The sequence below is a fragment of the Cynara cardunculus genome, assembly GCF_001531365.2.
Source record: "Cynara cardunculus var. scolymus isolate 2C chromosome LG 2, CcrdV1, whole genome shotgun sequence".
NCBI classification, from domain to species: Eukaryota; Viridiplantae; Streptophyta; class Magnoliopsida; order Asterales; family Asteraceae; genus Cynara; species Cynara cardunculus.
The window spans coordinates 58,268,434-58,290,226 of record NC_037529.1 but is presented as its reverse complement, the minus strand read 5'-3'; the positions used below and the strand labels follow the sequence as shown (position 1 = coordinate 58,290,226).

Below are 21,793 nucleotides of genomic sequence, written 5' to 3'. Positions count from 1 at the left end.
TATTTTATTTGCTATTTTCAAACTTTTAACTACCAAATTATAATTTTAAACAATTATAAGTAGTTTCATCTGGTTAATCTTTCATTTATCATTACTATTGCTTCAATAATTTCTCAACTAGTTGCATATTACACACGAAACACAAAATCATCGTCACCAAAGTTGATTGCATTTCGTACAACGACAAAATTGAATTACAAGCAAAATCACGAGTCTCATACAAGTATAAAAATAATAATGTTCAGTAACAATTGTGCCTTGATGAATCTTGAAGCTTTCTGTTTTTCTTTCTTTGGAAATCTAATGGCAGAAGAGTTTGATTATGGAATCAGCTCCTGCAGTGAACAACCATGGCTGTCTTGGGTGGAACTTGCAATCCAACACACCTGATAACACATCAAACAACAACAAATCAGCTTAAATTAAATGTTTCGTGTTAAATAGCACTGATGCACACTTTCAGGTTCTGCAGGTCAGAAACCTACATCTATGTGGGATATGAATCATTTGATATACGACCAAGGATCGTATGAGAACAGGAGTTGTGAGAAGCGTAAGAATCAATTTGGACCCTTGATCTCTTGTAATCCCAAAACAATGCATGAATTGCGCTTTAGAAGAGAATTTTTCTAGTGGTACTCTTCAATTATGATTGATCCAAGGGTGGAGATCCTTTACCCTTCTCACTGTAACTTCCATTCTCACCGGAACCTAACCCTATGATATACAGGGTTCGTTTGGTTTTGTGTTCTTCTGGAGATTCAAAACATCATACTCCCAAAATTTAGAAACTGACATAGAATTTCTTTTTAGTTTTTATCTCAAAAATGTTTTTATTCTAATGCTTAAGAAACACTGGGGGCAGCTGGTCTAATGGTGAATGTGTGTGAAGAGAGGATGCCACCCACAAACAGGACTGTCATTTGTGCATGGTCAAAACCACACCACAACCTCTAACTTCTATATACTTGACCATCAAAAGTCCAATGTGGACTTCTATCATTATTGTTTGTTTTTTCTTTTTATTCTTTTTAGGAGGGGGCAATATAATCAAATGTGCAAAGATGTGCTCGTAAAGAGTCATTACATCATCAAGTCATAGCCAAAACCAGAATAATGTTGTCACTATGCAAATACGATGTCAAATAATTAGCTTAGTCTAAAAGCAATTATGCAGTTCTAGATCCTAAATCATTTATGACGAAGGATCATGTAAGAACAAGAGTTAAGGTGAGGAGCGTAAGAAGGGATCTGGACCCTCGATCACTTTTAATCTCACCCCCACCCCATGAATTGCGCTTGATACAAGAATTGATCTGCTGCATCTCCGTGCATCTCATTACTGTTGAACTTCAATCAGGATTGATCTAAGAGTGGAGATCCCTTCTTACCCTTCTCACCATAACTTCCATTCTCACCGGAACCCAACCCTATCATTTCTATGATGTTCTAAAATTACGCTAAAATCTCAAGTATGCCAAGAACTAACCTCTTCCATTTGCGCTTGCATGGCCATGAAGTATCTCCAAAGGAACAATAAGAGGGTTCTGATTTAAATCTGAATACACCATGCCATGGAAAACATACGCTGTGCAATCATCAGAGCATGATGCAAACAAAGGATAGGTGCGATGGAAGGCCACATTTGTTATGTCTTTTGGGTGAGACCTGCATTAACATGAGACGATCACAAAAAGCAGAAATGTAGATAGATATACATAGTCGATCCAAAAACACTTCAGACCATGCAGCTTTTATGTGACGAAATATCTACTGATTTTTACTAATGGATAATTTGAGGGAATGGTAGCATTTACATACTTGAGAATTTTGTAAGGTTTTGATGAAAGATCCATGTCAAACCAACATAATTTTCCATCCTTGCTCCCAACGATAACATTATCACCTGCAAGGAGAGAATACCGTTTACATTGCATGATTGTGGGTCAACAAAATTTTTTCATTGATTACCATTATAGTTTTCACTAAGAGCAGTTAGAGATAGAATAATAAACCAGGAGAAGAAACATACCACCCGGATGAATGGAGATCGATGAGATTTCACGAACCCCAGCTTCAAGCTTCTTGATGAACTTCTTTTTCACCAGATCATAAACACGAACATTCTTTTTTGTTGAAACAAAGAAAATTGATCGTGTGGGATGGAAAGTTGAAGAGACAGGAAGACCATGCAACTTAAACGGCAATCTTTGTGTAAGTTTCTTTGAGAGCAAGTGTATTAGCACAGCTTTTGATTCACGTAAGAAGCAAGTCAAGGTCTAACAATTCAGTGGTTAGACAAAATACAAAGCCAGCATAAGGAGAAACTGTAGCAGAGAGCTCTTGCAGAGTCGATAGTTCAACTTAACAGGAGAAAAAGAAGTAAAAAAAGATTCATGGTACTCCAATTTTCACAAATAGATTTCAGATGACTTGTCACCTAGAAACAAGATAGGTATAGGAAATGTGCAAGCATACAAAAATCGAAAAACAACCAAGGATATCAGCAGGCATGACAGTAGAGAAATAGTCTCCTTTTCGATGCCATTCCACCGAAGATACAGTCTGCAATGATGAACAAACATGTGAAGAAGTTCAAAACTTAAGTTCTTCATCTTCCTTTGGAAATGAAGTGATAGTGACAGGATAGAAGTACCTTAAAGTGTTTGATCCTGATTCCCTCGTATCTTTCACACTGAGACCAGCTTACAGCAGATGCCATGCTTTCTAAAGAAAGCACAAAAACCAGTAGTCAAGTAAAGTTGATCTATAAGAAAGGCCAAATAAAGCAGTCAACAGACACTAACCAGAATCATCTTGGGCAGTGGAAGTTTCAACATGCAAAAGGTCTGCAATCATCTTATGTTCTTCTTTCTCAATCCCAGTGTTCAGAATAAAAACATCTTGTCCCCTGCAAATAGTTTATACATACTGTCATTCAACCTTTAAAAATACAGACATAAACAAGAAAAAATTATCAGTGAATTAATGCATCAGTCTTACATGGAGACTGCCAGGATAGGAAGCTCCGGTAAAGGATTCCATGCAACATGATGCACAGGTTCACCTAGTTCCCATATCTTGATACATCTACCAGTTTCAACCTCCCAGATACGAACTGTTCCATCAAGTGAGCCTGCATTGATCACAGACAAAGAAGTTTTACAAATACCCAAAAGCATGCCTATAAATTAAAAAAAAATCCTTGATCTAATATAAGTTACCAGAAGCAATATACTGCCCTGAGGGGTCAGTAGAAAGTGATTTAACTGGACCCTTATGGCCTTTGTACTCGAGATAACATGTTGTTGGGTAAGGTTTAAGATCTTTGCGACTTGGAAGCTTGGGTTTCAAGGATTCGGGATCGATATTAATCTGAAACATCAATGAAGCTTCATGTCATACTAGGAAAACATAAATATAGTTGGTAGTTGTATGGAATTTTTAATAGATAAACTGATAAGCTGGTACTTGTGCGACATGGAAATATTTATTTTGACAACACTTACACGCTTTTTTCGTGCCCTGGGGCACAAGTACAAATCTAAACAACGATCAAAAGATTCCCTAACACTCTTTTCATAAGCAGGAACACTCCTCAAAGATGTGAACCTAAATGATTGGCAGATGTAGATATATTAGTACATATATACTGCAAGTATAGCAAGAGCCACAAAGCGTGAGTCAAATTGTTGGTTGTGCACAGCAAATTACCGCTTTGGAATAAACTTAGGCCGGTCTTCCTCAAACATAAGCTGATAAGCACTAATCTCTTCTTGTGTTGGAATGTATTCCAAAGAAGGATTATAGGATTCCTCATGCCCTGAAGATAAACAGACAGATTGTAATTTTTTGGTTATACATAGAAAACATTATGCAATGAATCTTGTAATAGATAAATACAGACATGCAAAAGTCAATTAGAACAATTTAGAAAGTAGCAGACAAGAAACTCAAACCTGGCAATTTAGGTTTGGGTGCAGGTATATATGATAATCCATGTCCTGCCTTCTCTGTTGAGCTAGATTCATCACCCCATAAGTTATAGAAACGGGGTTCTTCTTTTGGCTTGTCAAACGTTATCAGTCCCTTTCTGATTGCCCTGATATACCTAACGACCTGAAGTAAAAAAGTCAGAAGATGAGTGGATTGGATATGTTTTAGTTTCTACAGAGGAACAAACCTATAGCTCAGTAAAGTAAAAGTTGGCTCCATTGCAAATTTTATTCCTTAAGCACGTTCAATTAGGCAACACTAAACAGAAAAGAAACAACAAGCAAATCTTTACAGGAACTTCCCAAGTCCAGTAATCAAATTGTTCAAGCATAAACAAAATAACAAATATGACCATATCCATGAGTAATAAACATATAACCTCTCAGTAGAAAGAAACAGCGCCCTTGCCTATTGTGAAATAGCTTAGTAACAAACAAAAAGAACAGAGTATGCTCAGCAACAACTACTCAGTACGCTTAAAAACTACCTACGCATGTCTTATATAAGTATGTTATGGATATAAGTATGTATGTGCAATACCAGTTTCTTTGCTGTTGTTTAACATTCTATACAAGTGAAAGAATTAAAATACAAACATGATTTCTTGCGATATACCTGCAGGTATAGATAGTGAGTCATCAGATTGAGTACCCCACAAATTATGTTACTTTTGTACCAATGAGTAATGAGTCAAACCAATGTGTCCAACCTGGTCCGTAGCAAGATCATTGAACATTAACAATCAAGGCAAAGAATGTCACCGGACAATACTTTACTTCCCAAATATTATTATAATGTAGAAAAATGCCATACTCATGCCATAACATACTCAAACGAAAGGTACCAATCACTAACTTTTTCTTAAACTAATAAAAAAGGAATAATAATAATAAATAATAACCAAGTTCAACATGCACTATACAAACCATGTTTCTTCTTAAGCAGCATATGTCACAGTATTAGTTACCTTTTTGCTTTCCCATTTTGAAGGAATGAAGCGCCTCTTTGGTTCTGGGGCATTTGAGAGTGGATGCTTAGCACCATCCCATGCAAACCAATCAATATAAGGCTGCAAATGGATTAAAAATTATGAGAATTGCGATTGAGAAAGGTAAAGATCCCTCAAATGCCGTTCAAAATATGTTGACATGAAAAAACAAAAAAGCAGCCAACCGCATGTGGATCAAAGTCTGCATGAGGCGCTTGTCCTTTCAACAATCTGCGGATAAGCTTAGTTTCTTCTTTAGTAAGTTCTACTTCCTCATCCTCAATTTCATCGGTGATCTTGCGCCTAAAAATGTTAAATGAAGACAAAAGAAACGTTCTGCAACTTAGAATTTAAGAATACAAAAAACCCTTTCGACACATCAATTAATTTGGCACGCAGAATTATATACTCATCCAGTCACATGAAAATGAATAGTCCACTAAAAACCATAAGCATTAAGAGATTGAACCATTTTCTTCAACTATCTCTAGAGAAAATCGTCGCTGTCCCTAGCTTGCCAGTCACTCAAATACTGCATAATCTCACAAAATTATCAATCATTAGAACTCTAGGGGGTCACTGACCTCAAATGCATTGTTCTCGGCTGGTCTCAGTCTGTTCTCTTGGTTCTAACCATTCCATATCATCAATTTTCAGAGGTTTCAACAAGTTTAGAATTTTGATTTGAGCAGATTTCAGTAGATTCAGCAAACAATGCAGTGAGTGGAGTCTCTCAGATTCATTTGGTCATTGGTTGTGTATTGAGATGAGCCCATTATAGGTTTCAAAAGCTAGTTGATGATATGACTGCAGACATCAAGGTTGCATCAACTGCGTTTCAGATAATTTTTTTTTCTTATGATATCGGCTTTATCAGGTTTGATTTTGAGTCACTCTTCATGCATCAAAAGAAGATGATGCTTCTTGGTAGCTCAGCAGTGGAGTCATGGTGGTGATTAAGTGATGGAAGCTGTAAGATTGAAGCAATGGCTAGGATTTTTATTAGGTTCTTTTGTCTCGGTTTATATATTTCAGCTTTATTTGTGTTAATGTATTTGCATCCGATTATGTGTAGTCAGTTGTTTAGTAAGTTACACATCTTCAGGTCCTTTCAGGTTCAGGTTCAAGCTCGTTTAGTATCTCAGATGGTCCTCAATCAGGGGATTCTCAATTGGGGTTGTGGTTCTCAATCAGTTGGTTTCTCAGTTGTATGTGGTTTAGCTATTCTATATTGTCCAAGTATATTTAGTCTTTCAGTTAGATAAATTTGTTGAATGTTAAAGAAATCAAACTATTTATGATGTCCAAGCAAACAAACATTTAGCTAGTAAAAAAATAGCAGTAGGAAAGCTAATAGTTCTGTGAAATAAATCTCCAACTCACCAGCTATTGGAGTCATCAGTTCTAGCTAAGAATGAATCCAATTTATCAAGTCTCTCCTTCTTCTTGATTTTCTTTCCAGCAACATCATATCCAATATGTTCCTCCTCCTTGTACCACTCTAACGGAACATCCCCAATAGTGTTCCGAGGACCAACCTATTACAAAAGATTAACATGAGAACCACACTAAAAATGTATCAGAAACAAATATATAAAAGAAACTCCCTGGGAACATAGATGTCTTGGCTCGTGTATTCTCTTAAACAAAAATAAGCAAATAATATGTCTTTCGTTGCATGGGTTTCACCAAATACAATTCTGTTTCAGACAAAAAGAAGGTATGATATACACCTCATCTTCTGATGAATCACTCTCATCAACTACTTCACGAGAATCATCACTTGCACTTTGATCTCCTTGATTAAGATCATCAACTCCATCACTCAAGCCACCTTCATTGCTTGGGTTTTCACCATCCTGACATTATAACAATACAAATAAGTAAAAATTATTTTTTTTGCATGCCGGTTTATTTGGTAAGAATTACTTCAAAAGATTTCCAAAGAAAGCAAGAAAATTTTTCTATATTGTAAAACTTATCAATGTGAAAAAAGAGTACCACCGTGAAAACATAGAACTAAAAAAAGATGGAGAGGTAGATAGACTGTAAGTAAATATCACATTTATGCATGTCAAGTCACTGATAATGTTGGCTTCAAAATTTTGCAAGAGCAAGCCCACAATTTTGTAAACTGTAAAATTCTTCAATTTGATAGGAACAAAGTAAAAAAAGATCTTTACAAACCACTAAACAGGTAATTACCATGTACCTCATCTTCTGAGAAGTCACTATGTTCGGACCCTGATTCTGATTCCGAATCTGAATTCCTTGAAGAATCATCGCCCTCAGAGAAGCTCTGGAATCAGACACACCATGTTAGAAAGAAGAACAATGATACACACTCGTAATTCAGTTTTTGCAACATGATTATAACTTCAAGGTGCATATATCGATAGCAATGTAGCTGAACTCAAAAGCAGTCAATCTAAATTTTCAAATGGAATTTTTATAAAGTAATGTAAATCATTATAGTGATAATTCTATTCTCCTACAGGTTAATTGTGCACAAAAAAATCTTCATATTCATGTCAGACATTTACCATGAGGAGATTTAAGTGTCCAGTATGCCACCTACTGACTATTTAAAAGAATTAAACATGTTTTGATAATTGGTCTTGATTTAGTACAAGAATCTCAAATTTCAACAACAATTAAATGACAATGTCTGTTCTTCTTATATGTTCTTTGGTTAAGCAACAAACGGTAGTTTGTATAAATGTCAGCTATATATTAGAATAACTCCATTATTACTGTAAGTGACACCCATATTCAACCAATTGCCGCATGCTTTCCCCAATTCCAACCATAAACTTGACAATCTTTTAGTTGCTTTGCGCCATCAAGCTCTTAATTTTCTTATACACAATAAAATTCTCTATAACTGTGCATTCTAATTATCAAAATAAGGTTGAAGAATGGACATACCTCGTCATCATCAGACACAACAGGACTTTCTACACTACCGTCTTCAGAATCACTCGGAACTTCACTTCCGTTCACAACAACCTCTTTCTCTATTGGTTTCAAATCATCGTCCTTGAGTTTCTTCCCATCCTTCCGCATCTTGTGGCTGCCTGTATCAATCAAAAGACCCTATCACAACTGAGCCGGTCCTTATGACGAACAGAACACAGGGCGTCGGAGTTGCCGGCGGGAGGTTGTGAGGAAGCCAAGGGTTTTAGAAGACAGGCCCAGAAAGGGTGTTGCCCGTTGAAAAGCCCTAAAATTCATTTTATTGGTAAATAATTTACGTTTTCGCCCCTAAAGTTTTGGAATTATCAATTTTAACCATATACAACATTTGGATTCGGATCTACATGTGTATTTTAAGTGATATAATGCAAATAGGAATGATGATTTGCCCTGACCCGGTGGGGAACTCGGTTCACCCGACTCAAACGAGGACGGAGATTCCCCTCTAAAACGGGTTTCGGGGCCGGGGCCGAAAATCCCCGGTAGAATCAAACTAAGGGATGTTCTTCATGGGGTTTGACCGAGTTTTAACCGGTGATTGATAGTGGTTTGACCGGGGACGAGATGTTAATCCCCGTACCCACCGGGAGACCGGGGTCGGGGGATGTTACTACAAACCGGGCAGGGGTCGGGGATTACAAAACCCGCCCCGTTGCATGCCTAACTGCAAAACATGATTATTGCGCTTCAAATAATATTCTAGTGTTTTGGTAAATTTAAGTTTGATTTTTGGCTATAAAATTATGCATTAATTATTTTTAACCTTAAATACTATCTTATAACTGATTATCTGATTTTGATTTTTACACATCGTAATAATCATGCAAATTATAAACCACCAAATGACTAGAATATTTTGAGATTGGACTCGACGTTTTAATATAGGGGTTTAGGGTTTGACGGTTATGTTATATGAGTATCTTGGTTGGTATTGCTAGATGATTTGATCCTTAATTTTGACATAGCATATGGGCTACAATTAGTTTTTATTCGGTCGTCATAGCAAATGTATAAACTGATAAATGTGACACAAACTACAATGGTCGTTTTCAAGTAGTAAAATGGTAAAAATACGAAGATCGTATCCACAAGGATTGGTCTTTAAAGTTTCGAGTACTAAGTCGAGAATACACTAATTTCAATTAGAGAAAAATAAAATATTTTGAGTGAGTTGGGTGCTTTTCTAGATTAATTAATAACAAGTAATAAAAAAGTAGGCATGGGTGCAAGTTTTTCGCTTTTAAGAGTATAGTAGCAACAATATAGTTGAAAGAACTAACCAAGAAATAACTCATCAGGGTCTCTTTCTATGGAAAGTAAATCATGATGAACTGTGGCCATTGTCCAGTCAGAAAGTGGCTACAATTGCTAACTTTTGGTTTGCCAACTTTAATAATAGATATCGGAAATCTGAGTTCAACCAATATGGAGAAATGCGCATATTTCTATGACACAACAACTCGACCGACATATGTTGAATCTTAGTGAAAGTTATGCAAAAACCTATATCTCTATGTGATTGTTGAAGATTTTCTCAAACTTCTTTGCATCATTCAAGTCGTATTCTAAATCCGTCCATCTATGTATAAGATCTAATATTAACACACATAATTGGTTGATTTGTTCGTGTGAGATAAAACTTCAACTTGAGTGACCAAACAGAAAAGTTAGCGTAAAGCAGTAACACTCAAGTGTTACATACTGCCTCTTAGGTTTGGCTTACACCCATACCTAAAAAAGGGTTTAGCTATTTCTTAAAATAAAAAGCATAGTATTGTTAAAAGATATGACTTTTCTAAATCAATCTTTACTTTTGTTGTATTTTTGTCAGCTATAAAGATAAAGGACTGAAGCTGTAATAAAGTGAAAGTTGTTAGTTTGAAGTGAGGGACCGCGCCTCGTTTTCTGGAGAACATCAGGGATAGCGGAGTACTTTTCATCATTCTTGGAGGACCGAAATTGCAATTATCGAATTTATATATAAGTTGTGGTTTTTAGGTTTTAGCTCACAACTTGCTTTCATTTTTCTCTCTAGAGTTTATTCTTAGATTAATTTTCTCTCAAACACTTTGTTATTTCATATTCTTGTTAACCATTTTGGTTAATAACTTTTAGATCTAAGGTTCTTTATCTTACACATTTGTATTGTAATAGTTGATAGTATTGAATAAACATTTGGTTTATGTTTTTGTTCATGGTATCAGAGCCTCATTAGATCTGTGTTTTGTCTTTCATAAAGTGTTTGTGGTTCATCTTCTGTTTCACCAAGGTTTGGCACAAAATGATCAGGTAAGTTTTCTTTCCTTCTTCTTCTTGTTAAGTCGAGTAAGTGCTCATATATGTATCTGGTTACATAGATCCTTCGAGATCTTACTTTGACCAGGTCCGATTAATGAAATACTCGGTGTTCATATGCTGTATTGAAATAATATTGTCGGTTAATATTTTATTCAGTTTGGGTGAGTAGATGAACGGTTCCTTTGTGTCTCGGGTTACGAAGATCTTTCTAGATCTCGTTCATCGGTCCAAACCGTGATATTCACAATTTTTTGTTCTTATGTTGTATTGAAATAATCTTGTTGGTTAATATTTCATCTAGTTTGAGTGAGTAGATGAACAGTTTTTTGTATCTCGGATTACGAAGATCCTTTTAGATCTCATTTACCGGTCCAAATCGTGATACTCATCTTGTTGTTTCAAGAATTCTTCTGTTATCCAGTGTTGCATGTAGCTCTCTGGTTCTTTTTTTGCCTTTTTAGGTTTATGGTTTGATAAAGGAATCTGTGTTGATTCATAATCTGTTCATTACTTCTTTGAGTAGATGAACAGTTTGTTTTGTCTCAGCTTGCAAAGATCTTTTAAGATCTTGTGCTACTGGTCCAAACTGTGATATTCTTGAGTTTGGTTCTTGATGTTCATAATTTTTTTTCGTTTCCTTGAAATATATGATCAGGATTCAACTGAGTTGTGAAGATTTGTTTAGATCTCATTGTACTAGTCTAACAGTGACCATTTTTACAGTAGGAGAGAATGTTTCTTCATAATCAAAACCTTCTATAGTGGTAGGTCAATGGAATCCAAAGTAACTAGTTTAGACTTTGCCACTTTGGAGACCCTTTATACCTTCACCCAAGTGATACTAGTGGAACCCCCTTGTTGACTGTTAAACTGTGTAGTACTAATAATTACAAAGTCTGGGCGTGTGCTATGACATTAGCGTTAGAAACTAAGAATAAGGTTGGGTTTATTGATGAAACTTGTCCCAGACCTATAAATGATCTTGTATTGGAAAGACAGTGGGATCGATGTAACTCAGTGGTCCTGTCTTGGATTCTGAGTTCAATGACAAAGGATCTCTTTCTAGGACAAGTGTTCTCCAAAGAATCCTCAAAGGTTTGGGATGAATTAAAAGAGACCTATGATAAAGTTGATGGTTCTGTTATGTTTAATCTTCATCAGAAAATCAATTCCTTAAGTCAAAATGGAACTTATGTGTCTGAATACTATCATAAACTCAATTCTTTGTAGAAACAATTTGATGCTCTTGTTAAACTTCCCCCTTGCACGTGTAATGCTTCTCAATTTTTTTTTGAACATACTCAACTCATTAAACTCACGCAATTTTTAATGGGCTCAGATGACATTTATCAACCTATTAGAAGCAATATTCTCACCAGGGATCCCTTTCCTTCTATAAAAAACTGCTTTTTCTCTAGTCTCTGGAGAAGAGTCTCACAGGGGGTAATGTGTCTCAGACTCGACCCAAATCCAAGAACACTACCTTCCTTAGCAAGACCATAGAAAACAAGCATAAAATTGGTAGAAATTCTACCCTTAATTGCAAACATTTTGGGGCCTCTAGACATATTATTGAAAGGTGTTTTAAACTCATATGATTTCCCAATAACTTTCAAAATAGATCCAGACCTCAAAAACAGAATTTTAAAAATACTGTGAATAATGCTTGTGTTACTGAGTCTGTGCCTACTAAAATTGTTCAAACCTGCTCTTCATTTTCTTTTTTTGAAGATCAGATCACCAAAATTCTTGGATTAATTGAGCAAAAACCACTATGTGAAAGTGTCTCTGCTAACATCGCATGTATTTTTAAATCTCACAATTCTGGTTGGATCATTGACTCTGGAGCAAATCAACATATGACTCACAATACTAGCTTACTTAATAATATAGTTGATATCTTCGAGCTTGATCTCAGAGTTAGTCACCCAAATGGAACCAAAGCCAAAATCAATAAAATTAGAGATTTTAAGTTGTCAAATAATGTAACATTATTTGATGTGTTGGTTGTTCCATATTTCAATGTTAACCTATTATATGTGCATAAACTTGCTAGGGACGATAAAGTGTTTGTTGGTTTTGATGAATTGAAGTGTTATGTCCAGGATTCGCTATGAAAGAATGTAGTGGGGACTGGTAGTCAAGAAGGGGGTCTGTATTATTTCGATCAAAGTTTTAACAGTGAGTCTTCTTGTAATTTTCAAGGTTCGAACATTTCTTGCTTAGCTTCTGCCCAATTATGGCACAATCGACTAGGTCACCCTGCTAACCAAGTCTTGAAACTGTTAAAAACTAATCTTAAAATTGATAATGTTGATTGTGGTCCCTGTGACATTCGTCACAAGGCTAAACAAACTAGAGAAAATTTTGAGTCTAGCATTCATAAATCTAAAGACCTAGGTGACCTAGTTTATTTAGACGTCTGGGGTCCTTACCGTGTTCAAAGTAGGGAGGGCTATAAGTATTTTCTTACTGTGGTTGACGATTATACTAGGGTTGTTTGGGTGTTTTTGTTAAAAGGTAAACATGAAGTCGAAGAAAACATTGTTGTTTTTTTATAATCTGATTAGTACCTAATTTGGAAAATGTGTTAAAATATTGAGGAGTGATAATGGGTCCGAGTTTATGAGTAAAAAACTAAGTGAGTTATTTAAAAGTAAAGGAATTTTACATTAGACATCCTGTGTGTATACTCCCCAGCAGAATGGGGTGGTAGAACGTAAACATCGTCATCTTCTAAATGTTGCTAGGGCTCTTATGTTTCAGGGAGGAGTCCCCCTAAATATGTGGAGTGAATGCATACTTACTGCCACATACTTAATAAATAAAACTCCCACTTATGTGTTAAATAGTAAGTGTTCTTATGAATTAGTCTATGGATTCTAACTTGTTCTTGCTCATCTTAGAAACTTTGGATGTCTTAGCTTTAACGTCATACGTAATGTTATAGATAAATTTTCTCCAAAATCTGAAAAATGTGTGTTGTTAGGAAATGTTGGTTCAAAAAAGGGTTACAAACTATTTAGTTTGGAATCCAAAAGGTGTATTATTTCTCGTGATGTTATATTCTATGAAAATATCTTTCCTTTCAAGATGAGGGAAAACATGGTTGGTGAATCTAAGTATGATGATATTAATAGATTTAATTTTTTTGAATTCATTCATAGTTCATCTAATGAGTTTGTGGATGTCATACCCAATGATGAGAATGGAGACAATTCGACTGGTAGCCATACATATCAGCTAGGAACTAACCCTAATAACTATAGATTACTAGGTAGCCCAACTAGAGCTGCCAATGAGGAGCCTCTATGCAGCTCAAACGAGTTAATCAATCAAGACTCTTCAACTCAAGTTGAAAATAATAATGAAAGAGTTACCAAATGGCAACTTTTGAGTAGCTCTGATGAGGCAGCCAATAATCAGCCTCATGATGAAAATCATTTTATTAGTCTCAATTCTGAGGGTAACTCTAGTATACCGTCTTCTAGTCAACAGATTAGAAGGTCCACTAGAGTTCTGTGTTTCCACATAAATTTGCTGATGAGGCAGCCAGTAATCAACCTTATGATGAAAATCATTTTACTAGTCTCAATTCTGAGGGTAACTCTAGTATACCGTCTTCTAGTCAACAGATTAGAAGGTCCATTAGAGTTCTGTGTTTCCACATAAATTTGATGATTTTATTGTTTAAGGAAAAGTTAAATATGGTTTGGAAAAGGTTGTCAGTTATTCTTTCATGTCTTCTGAAAATCTTTGTTTTGTATCTAGCTTAAATAATTCTATAAAGCCTAATTTTTTTCAAGAAGCTTGTAAATATATAAATTGGATTAGTGCCATGAATGATGAAATGGAAGCTTTACATAGAAATGGTACTTGGATTATAATAGACTTACCTCAGGGTAGAAAACCCATAGGTTGCAAATGGATATATAAAATAAAGTATAAATCCACTGGAGAAATTGAAAGATACAAAGCTAGACTTCTATCTAAGGGGTATAGTCAAAGAGAAGGTTTGGATTATGAAGAAACATTCTCTCATGTAGTAAAAATGGTCATTGTTAGATGTATTATATTCTTAGCTGTTCAGAGTAAGTGGAATGTATCAATTAGATGTGAACAATGCTTTTATGTATGGAGACTTGAAGGAAGAAGCTTACATGACATTGCCTGAAGGATATTATAATTCTAAGATAAACATGTGTGCAAATTAGTTAAGTCTTTATATGGCTTAAAACAAGCTCCACGCTAGTGGTATGCTAAATTGTCTTCGTGTTTAGTTGAACATGGGTTTATACAAAGCATAAATGATTACTCCCTATTTACCAAGAAAGTTGAATCTGTATTTATTATTCTTTTGGTGTATGTAGATGATATTGTTGTTACTGGAAGTTGTGAGTCTAAAATTGAAAAGGTAAAAGTTTTTTTGAAAAGTAAATTTCTCATAAAATATTTAGGAAAACTAAAATTCTTTTTGGGTATAGAAATTTTAGATTGTTTTAACGGTATTTGTATGTCTCAAAGAAAATACTATTTAGAATTGCTTAATAACTTTGGGTATTTAGGGTGTAAACCTTGTAATACTTTCATGGATATGAACTTAATTGTTATTGATTCAAGTAATTGTAAAGATCCTCCTTTAACTGATCAAACTGGTTACCAAAGACTTATTGGAAGACTAATATATTTGTTTGCCAGTAGACCAGATATTGCTTTTGTTGTTCACTGTTTAAGCCAGTTTATGCACTCATTTAGACAGTCTCATTTAAAACTTGCTCTAAGAATTCTTAGGTACTTGAAGCTGTCACCAGGTAAAGGTGTTAGCTTTACTAGAGCAATTTTTTTTCCTTAACTGTTTTTGTTGATGCTGACTGGGGTAAGTGTTTGTCTTCTAAACTAGGCATGGCAACGGGGCGGGGATGGGGCGGGGTTTGCAATCCCCGGCCCCGGCCCCGGTTTATAGCCATTGGCCCCGGCCCCGTCCCCGGTCCCCGGCGGGTGCGGGGATTTCATTTTCGGCCCCGGTCAAATTTTGGTCAACCCCCGGTCAAACCCCGGTCAACATCCGGTCAACACCCGGTCAACACACTCGTACCAAGACCCGACCACCATGGCCTCCATCCCCAAGTTCATTGTTAAAAACAAGCAGTGTATGAAAAAAGATGCGTGAACATTTGTAAAAAGTGCATGTGGTACATGATTTATCTTTCTTTTTCTTCCTCACACTCACCCACATCAAGTGCCATTTTGTTATGAATGGAAACAAAATTAAGCAAAATTATAACCTAATTAGTAATTATATAAGCCTAAATCTAAAAAAACCTACGGACCTCGAACTCGAACTCGAACTCTCGAAGAAGACAACTGATGAAGACAGAAGACCGTCTGCTGCTCACGCGATTGATGAAGAACGAGGCAACGAGCCACAACCGACTGCAGTTGGGTCGATTGACGAGGGTCAAGCCGTCAAGCCGTGGGTGACTGGTGTCTGGTGAGTGGTCCGTGAGTCAAGTCGGCAACAAGGGGAAGGGGTCTCAAGGGCGAAGGGCGAAGGCGATGGCGATTTGGCGTACAGGTAGCCGCTGTGGCGCTGTCTGTCGCCTGTTGCTGTGCGGCTGTGGTCCTGTGGAGACTGGAGAGTAGAGAGGTAGTCGGCTGTGGAGTATGGACTATTAAGTAAACTGATGTCCAGTCCAAAAAGCCCAAACCCAAATAGTGAAACAGTATGTATAATAACCAAAGCCCAAACAGTATGTATATACCGGGTACGGGGCGGGTCGGGGGATACAATACCCGGCCCCGGCCCCAACCCCGGTTTGCCTTTACCGGGGATCCCCGGCCCCGGCCCCGGTACCCGTTTTAACGGGGAATCCCCGTCCCCGTCCGGGTCGGGTGAACCGGGTTCCCCACCGGGTCGGGGTAAATCACCATCCCTATTCTAAACGATTTGTGACAGGTTTTTGTTTATATATGGGACATTCCATGATTTCGTGGAAGAGTAAGAAACAAAGTATTGTTTCTCGCTCTTCTGTTGAATCTGAGTATTGAGGTATGGCTTCAGCAACATGTGAAGTCTTGTGGGTTCTGAAAATTCTTTATGATCTCAATTTTTCAGATTTGTTACCAATATCTTTATATTGTGATAATAAATCTGCTATTCAAATAGCTAACATTCATGTTTTTCACGAAAGAACTAAACATATTGAAATTGATGTTCATCAAATTCGTGAAACAATTAGTAAAGGTTTAATTAAAGTTCTAAAAATCCTCTCCTCCGAGCAACCTGCTGATATTTTTACTAAGACTCTTGGGGTTAATCATCATAACTACTTATGTTCTAAGTTACGGATGACTGACTTATTCAAAAGTCAAGATTGAGGGAGGGTGTTAAAAGATATGACTTTTCTAAATCAATCTTTACTTTTGTTGTATTTTTGCCAGCTATAAAGATAAAGAACTGAAGCTGTAATAAAGTGAAAGTTGTTGGTTTGAAGTGAGGGACCGCGCCTCATTTTCTGGAGAACATCAGGGATAGCGGAGTACTTTTCATCATTCTTGGAAGACTGAAATTGCAATTATCGAATTTATATAAGTTGCGGTTTTTAGGTTTTAGCTCACAACTTGCTTTCATTTTTCTCTCTAGAGTTTATTCTCAGATTAATTTTCTCTCAAAACCTTTGTTATTTCATATTCATGTTAACCATTTTGGTTAATAACTTTTAGATCTAAGGTTCTTTATCTTACACATTTGTATTGTAATAGTTGATACTATTGAATAAACATTTGGTTTATGTTTTTGTTCAAGTATATAAGAAGAAACACTTAAAGATAAACTGCATTAAGATAAAGTTCGTTACTATGGCCAAACTGGTCACCAAAATTTTAAATACTACTAAACTTCTACATTGTTGGAGGTCCAAGAATCTCCTCCAAGTTGTTCACGAAGACTCCAATATATAGGTGGAAGAGGAGAGAGATTTTGCAAGTGATTTTGTGGGAGTAAAAGGGATTTTACATAATTTGTCTTTATCCTCCGCTTGTCTTAGTCTTCTTTTTCCACTTTTCATCTTTCATGAATGCTTTAGATTTGACTTCATGACAATGTCAACTCTTGATTACACCATTTTAGCGACAAAATCACTGTAGAATCTTTCAAGTCTCTATCACCATTGTGACCACAATTGTCGCAACATCCCACATTTCAACATTTATATTACAAATGATGCATACAATCATCAAAACATAAACTTTTATCCTCAACAACTACAAATGAAAATAAATAAATAAAAACGGGATACACAAACACATAAAATAAACACATGTTAAAATGAAAAAAAAGACACACCAACAAAGTGTAATTAACACTCAAAATGAGAGTTATCAATATTCAAGAGAGGGAGTCCCCTTCTTTTATTTACTAAACAATTAGTGTTAACTATGTAAAACAATTTCATCTGTCCAAAATATTCATCAATGGTTTAGAATTGTATAATGTCATTTAAGCGTCCAAATCGTATTAAACATGCGTCCCCAATGACATTCATAAGTGAATAGGGGTAAAACCATGAGATTAGGAAACATAATATATCTCTGATATCACCACAAAATAAAACAAGAAAGTTATCAAAGCTTTATTTGATTCAGCTGAGAAATTTTCGAAACAATATCTTCAACATTGTAATGGAAGGTTTGAAACCCTGTAGAGAATGAATAGGGGCCAAAGATCTTCCTCTCARCAGTGCTTCTCGGGGATCCACTCTCCCCTTGAATAAGTAAGGCCCCATTAGCCAGGGCAAAGATGAGGATAACAAAATCTTTATCAGTGAAACAAAACAATTTTCACAAAAAAAAAACACCATCAAAATTAGAGCATGCGTTGTTCATGCACGAACAAACAATTTTCACCACTTTCGTGCATGAACTTGGAAATGATAAACTAAAAAGGAACACCTCATGCACGTATTGTTCATTGATGAAATACAAAATCAGCACCTGTATAAACAAAGGCTAAAATAGCAGTCCTGGCAAACAATGTTCACTTAGAACAATTTGAAGTCTTCATATGTTAAAGTTCACTTATGAACAATGTTTCACTACAAAATTACACGGGCAATCTGAAAGAAAATGCACTTTTAGACAATTTCTAAGTTTTTGATGAACTCATGAGTTCACTTATGAACATGTTAAATAACCCGATCTACAAGATCATCGGTTCCCATTTTCACATGCTGCAGAAGATTGCTTGCAGAAGTCCCTCAAAAACCAGATATGTTGCATATAATACTTGAAGAAAAAAAATCTAGATTTGTTGCATCTGTTGCATAATCCGTTGCTTGAAGGAAATCCCCCAAAACCTAGATTCATTGCATAATCAAGAGATGGATACCCAAATCTGGTGCAATCTCTGTTGCATAATTTGGAAATCCCCTAAATCCCATATATGGTGCGATCTAGGGGAGGGGATGAGGGCTCCATGACGGAGAGAAAGATGATAAAATAGAGAGAAATAGGAGATAAGAGAGATGTTGGAGGCTGACAATGAAGGAGATCACTGGAGGGTTCTCGGGGCTGAATGTCGAAATCGCATGATGATTCCCGATTTTTCTTGAGAGAGGAAGTAGAGATAAAATTATCATATCTAAAATCATGCAAATTTTAATGTAATCGTCCATTCATTTCATCAAAAGAAAACTAAAACTTGAAATTACACATTTACCCTTAATAATTGATTCCAGCATGTGAAGTAACCATGACTAAAGATGGTTCTGATTGGTCCATATGGGTTTGTAGAATTAACATTATTTGTTTGGTTAACAAATGGTTAGACCTATATATAGGGGTCTTCCTTGAGATCCCTGTAATTTGTAAGATCTGTGGGATTCAATATAAACTAGAAAATCACAATAAATTAGGAAATTATTAGTTTTAGTAATTTTGAATTAAAAATTAAATAAATCATATTTTGGGTATTTGTAAATCCCTTTTATCCTCCCCTCTCTCTCTTTCTCTTACCTCTCCTTCGTCCCCAATCCGTTTGATCGCCACCACCCCAAATTTTATACAACCTTATAATACATAAATATCGTGAACATGGTGTGAACAACATTGTGAACCAATTTTTGTACAACCCTATACACACAGTGTGCACACTCTGCAAGTGGTGGTTTTGTGGTTAAATGACAATGTGCTCACCACACATTATGCACAATAACGTTGTCATTGGACGAGTTTTACAGGTTCGAGGTTTGACGAGTTTTGGAAGCAATCATATTTTATTTTTGAAAGATAATCAATAATAATATTTAAATAATTTTTTTTATTTTTGGAAGATAATCAAATTTTATTTTTGGAAGATAATCAATAAAAATATTTAAATAATTTTTGTTTCAAGGTAAAACTAGAAAATTCATATGTGAAACCAGAAAGTGAAACAATGGTTTTTGTTTAATGTTCATAGGTGGAACCTTATAATCAAAGTTCATAAGTGAAACAATTATTTTTATTTAAAGTTCGTAGGTGAAAAACAATGATTTTTGTTTAAAATTCAAAATTTTGTTTTGTGTATGAACTTCGATTGTTTCAAAATTTTTTTTACCACAGTTCATAGATGAAACCAGAAGGTGAATTTTGGATAATTAAGGAAGTTTAAACAAATTCATAGGTGAAACTAGAAATTTCATAGGTGAAACAATTAAGTAAATGAGATAATTAAGTGAATGAGATATTTAAAAAATGTGGTATCAATATATGAAAAAGATGAAAAATCTCTGGTTAACAAACTTTGTACTATTTATTTAGTTAACAAAATAGGGTTTCTCTCTCTCTCTCTATATATATGTGTGTGTGTATGTGTGTATATATAGGGTTGGGTTCCAGTGAGAAGGGTAAAAAGTGATCTTCATCATTTGATCAATCTTAATTGAAGATCAACAGTAATGAGATGCACCAGATCAATTCTTGTGAGAAGCGTAGTTCATGAGGTGGAGGTGAGATTAAAAGTGATGAAAAGTCCATATTCATTCTTGCGGCGGCGTTGAGGCTGAAGGGATTTGTAGGAAACTTTAAAACAATATTATCAAATATAGCAACGTAAGCATAAAATAAACCTACAACAATTTTCACAAAAACTTCCAACAAGGATCTCATGTATTAAAGAACTTATAGAAAACGAAAAACACAACCATAGTGGGTTTTAGAACTACAACCTTTGAAGCTTGAAAGATGATGTCGGGTAGAGAATAAAAACACATCTTCCTCCAAAGTTGATCCACACCAAGCAACCTTCTTGAATGTCAGTTCCTTGCAACCCAAACTAGTGTGTTTTTATCTCTACCTTAGAAATAAAAACCAAATATGTATCTCCTCACTTTTTCTCTCAAGAACTATTTCTCAAGTCTCTTTAACACTTTGAATTTTAGAGAGAAAACTTAGAAAGAGTTAGGGCCTGTTTACTAGGCTTAATGAGCTTAGTGAATAAACTGGCTTATTCGCACAGACAAAATAGGCTGTTTACCTCGGGCTTATTCGCTCATAAATGGGCTTATTCGCCCAGATGAAAATCCTACCTTGTCCAGGTTAAGCCGGCCAAAAGACTTGCCCTACCCTTATCGTGACTCTCTCTTAATAAAACACCCTATTGACGTCTCTTCTCCATCGATCCAAAGAACCCTAATCGAAGGTCTCTTCTCCATCGATCGACAGTGTCTTCTCCATCGCTTGACGGCTGATAACTCTCATTTTGTTAGAGTTATTTGTTGTTCTGTACCCCTATTTTATTGTATCTTTGGTACCCATTTTGCTCATATTCTATATTTTTRGTCCAAAATATGTTAAGAGGTGATGAAAGGTTAAGAATTTAATTATTGTCTAAAAAAACTCTTTATTGTTGGTAAATTTGGCATCTAGTTGGATTTGAACAAAATTATGATATTCATATTATTGGGTATTATTGAGATTTAATGCTAAGTTCAAATCTAATTACTTGGTTGCATGGAAGATTGAACCTAGTTATGGGATGATGAGACTTTGATGAGTTCATTTTGTACCATGATGTAATGGCTTTTCCATCACATTTATTGGTTGTACCTTCACCTTTTGCAACCTATCAAAAGAAGGTGACTTGATCAAGATTGAAGAAGACATGTGGTGATGGGTGGTCATTACCCATTGGACAAAGTGTTTGGGTCCCACCTTTCCCCCTATATATTTGAGGCATCTCCAATCCATCTCAACAYCAACTTTTCCACCAGCACCTTGGARCATCTTCTTTAAAGCTTTGTAGTAGCAGAACTAGTTTATATTCAGTTTGTAATTTAAATTTCGTAATTTAGCTGCTATTCTCGCCACTCCATTGTGTGCCTTCTGTGGGCACCAGTAAGTATTTAATTTCAGTTTAAGTATTTCTTATGCAGTTTTCTCCTTCTATTTCTGTTATGTTTCCTAATTTCATTATGAGCTAATCACCCCCTTGGGTGTGGGTGTGAGTCAAGCTTAAGGATTTAAGGGCACACTTGGGTGTTGCCATTTTTATTGATT

At 35.7% G+C, this 21,793-nt stretch overlaps 1 protein-coding gene across 2 annotated transcripts; it reads right to left on the bottom strand.

The window, feature by feature from the left end:
* Nucleotides 1-63: 63 nt before the first annotated feature.
* Nucleotides 64-8,155, bottom strand: LOC112506773 (ribosome biogenesis protein BOP1 homolog). Of its 2 annotated transcripts, none has more exons than XM_025111036.1 (18): nucleotides 7,913-8,155; nucleotides 7,197-7,283; nucleotides 6,718-6,843; nucleotides 6,368-6,522; nucleotides 5,170-5,287; nucleotides 4,964-5,065; nucleotides 3,960-4,119; nucleotides 3,715-3,823; nucleotides 3,510-3,612; nucleotides 3,225-3,375; nucleotides 3,004-3,136; nucleotides 2,808-2,911; nucleotides 2,657-2,727; nucleotides 2,505-2,565; nucleotides 2,033-2,260; nucleotides 1,822-1,906; nucleotides 1,490-1,668; nucleotides 64-386 (listed from the first exon to the last, which is right to left on the bottom strand). In XM_025111036.1, exons 1-18 carry the CDS (start codon nucleotides 8,048-8,050, stop codon nucleotides 301-303), a joined length of 2,196 nt encoding a protein of 731 aa, XP_024966804.1. In that variant the 5' UTR covers nucleotides 8,051-8,155; the 3' UTR covers nucleotides 64-300. The 2 variants fall into 2 exon arrangements, with proteins under 2 accessions (XP_024966804.1, XP_024966805.1); XM_025111037.1 differs by having other exon boundaries at nucleotides 7,190-7,283; nucleotides 7,913-8,002.
* Nucleotides 8,156-21,793: the final 13,638 nt, after the last annotated feature.

What these genes read in the sequence shown, in the direction of transcription:
- LOC112506773 (XM_025111036.1), bottom strand. Translation starts at nt 8,050, where the DNA reads ATGCGGAAGGATGGGAAGAAACTCAAGGACGATGATTTGAAACCAATA. An exon ending in ACTGATGACTCCAATAGCTG is followed by an intron (nt 5,288 to 6,367) that starts GTGAGTTGGAGA and finishes TAACATTTTTAG; the next exon opens with GCGCAAGATCACCGATGAAA. An exon ending in CAAAATGGGAAAGCAAAAAG is followed by an intron (nt 4,120 to 4,963) that starts GTAACTAATACT and finishes TTTTTACTTCAG; the next exon opens with GTCGTTAGGTATATCAGGGC.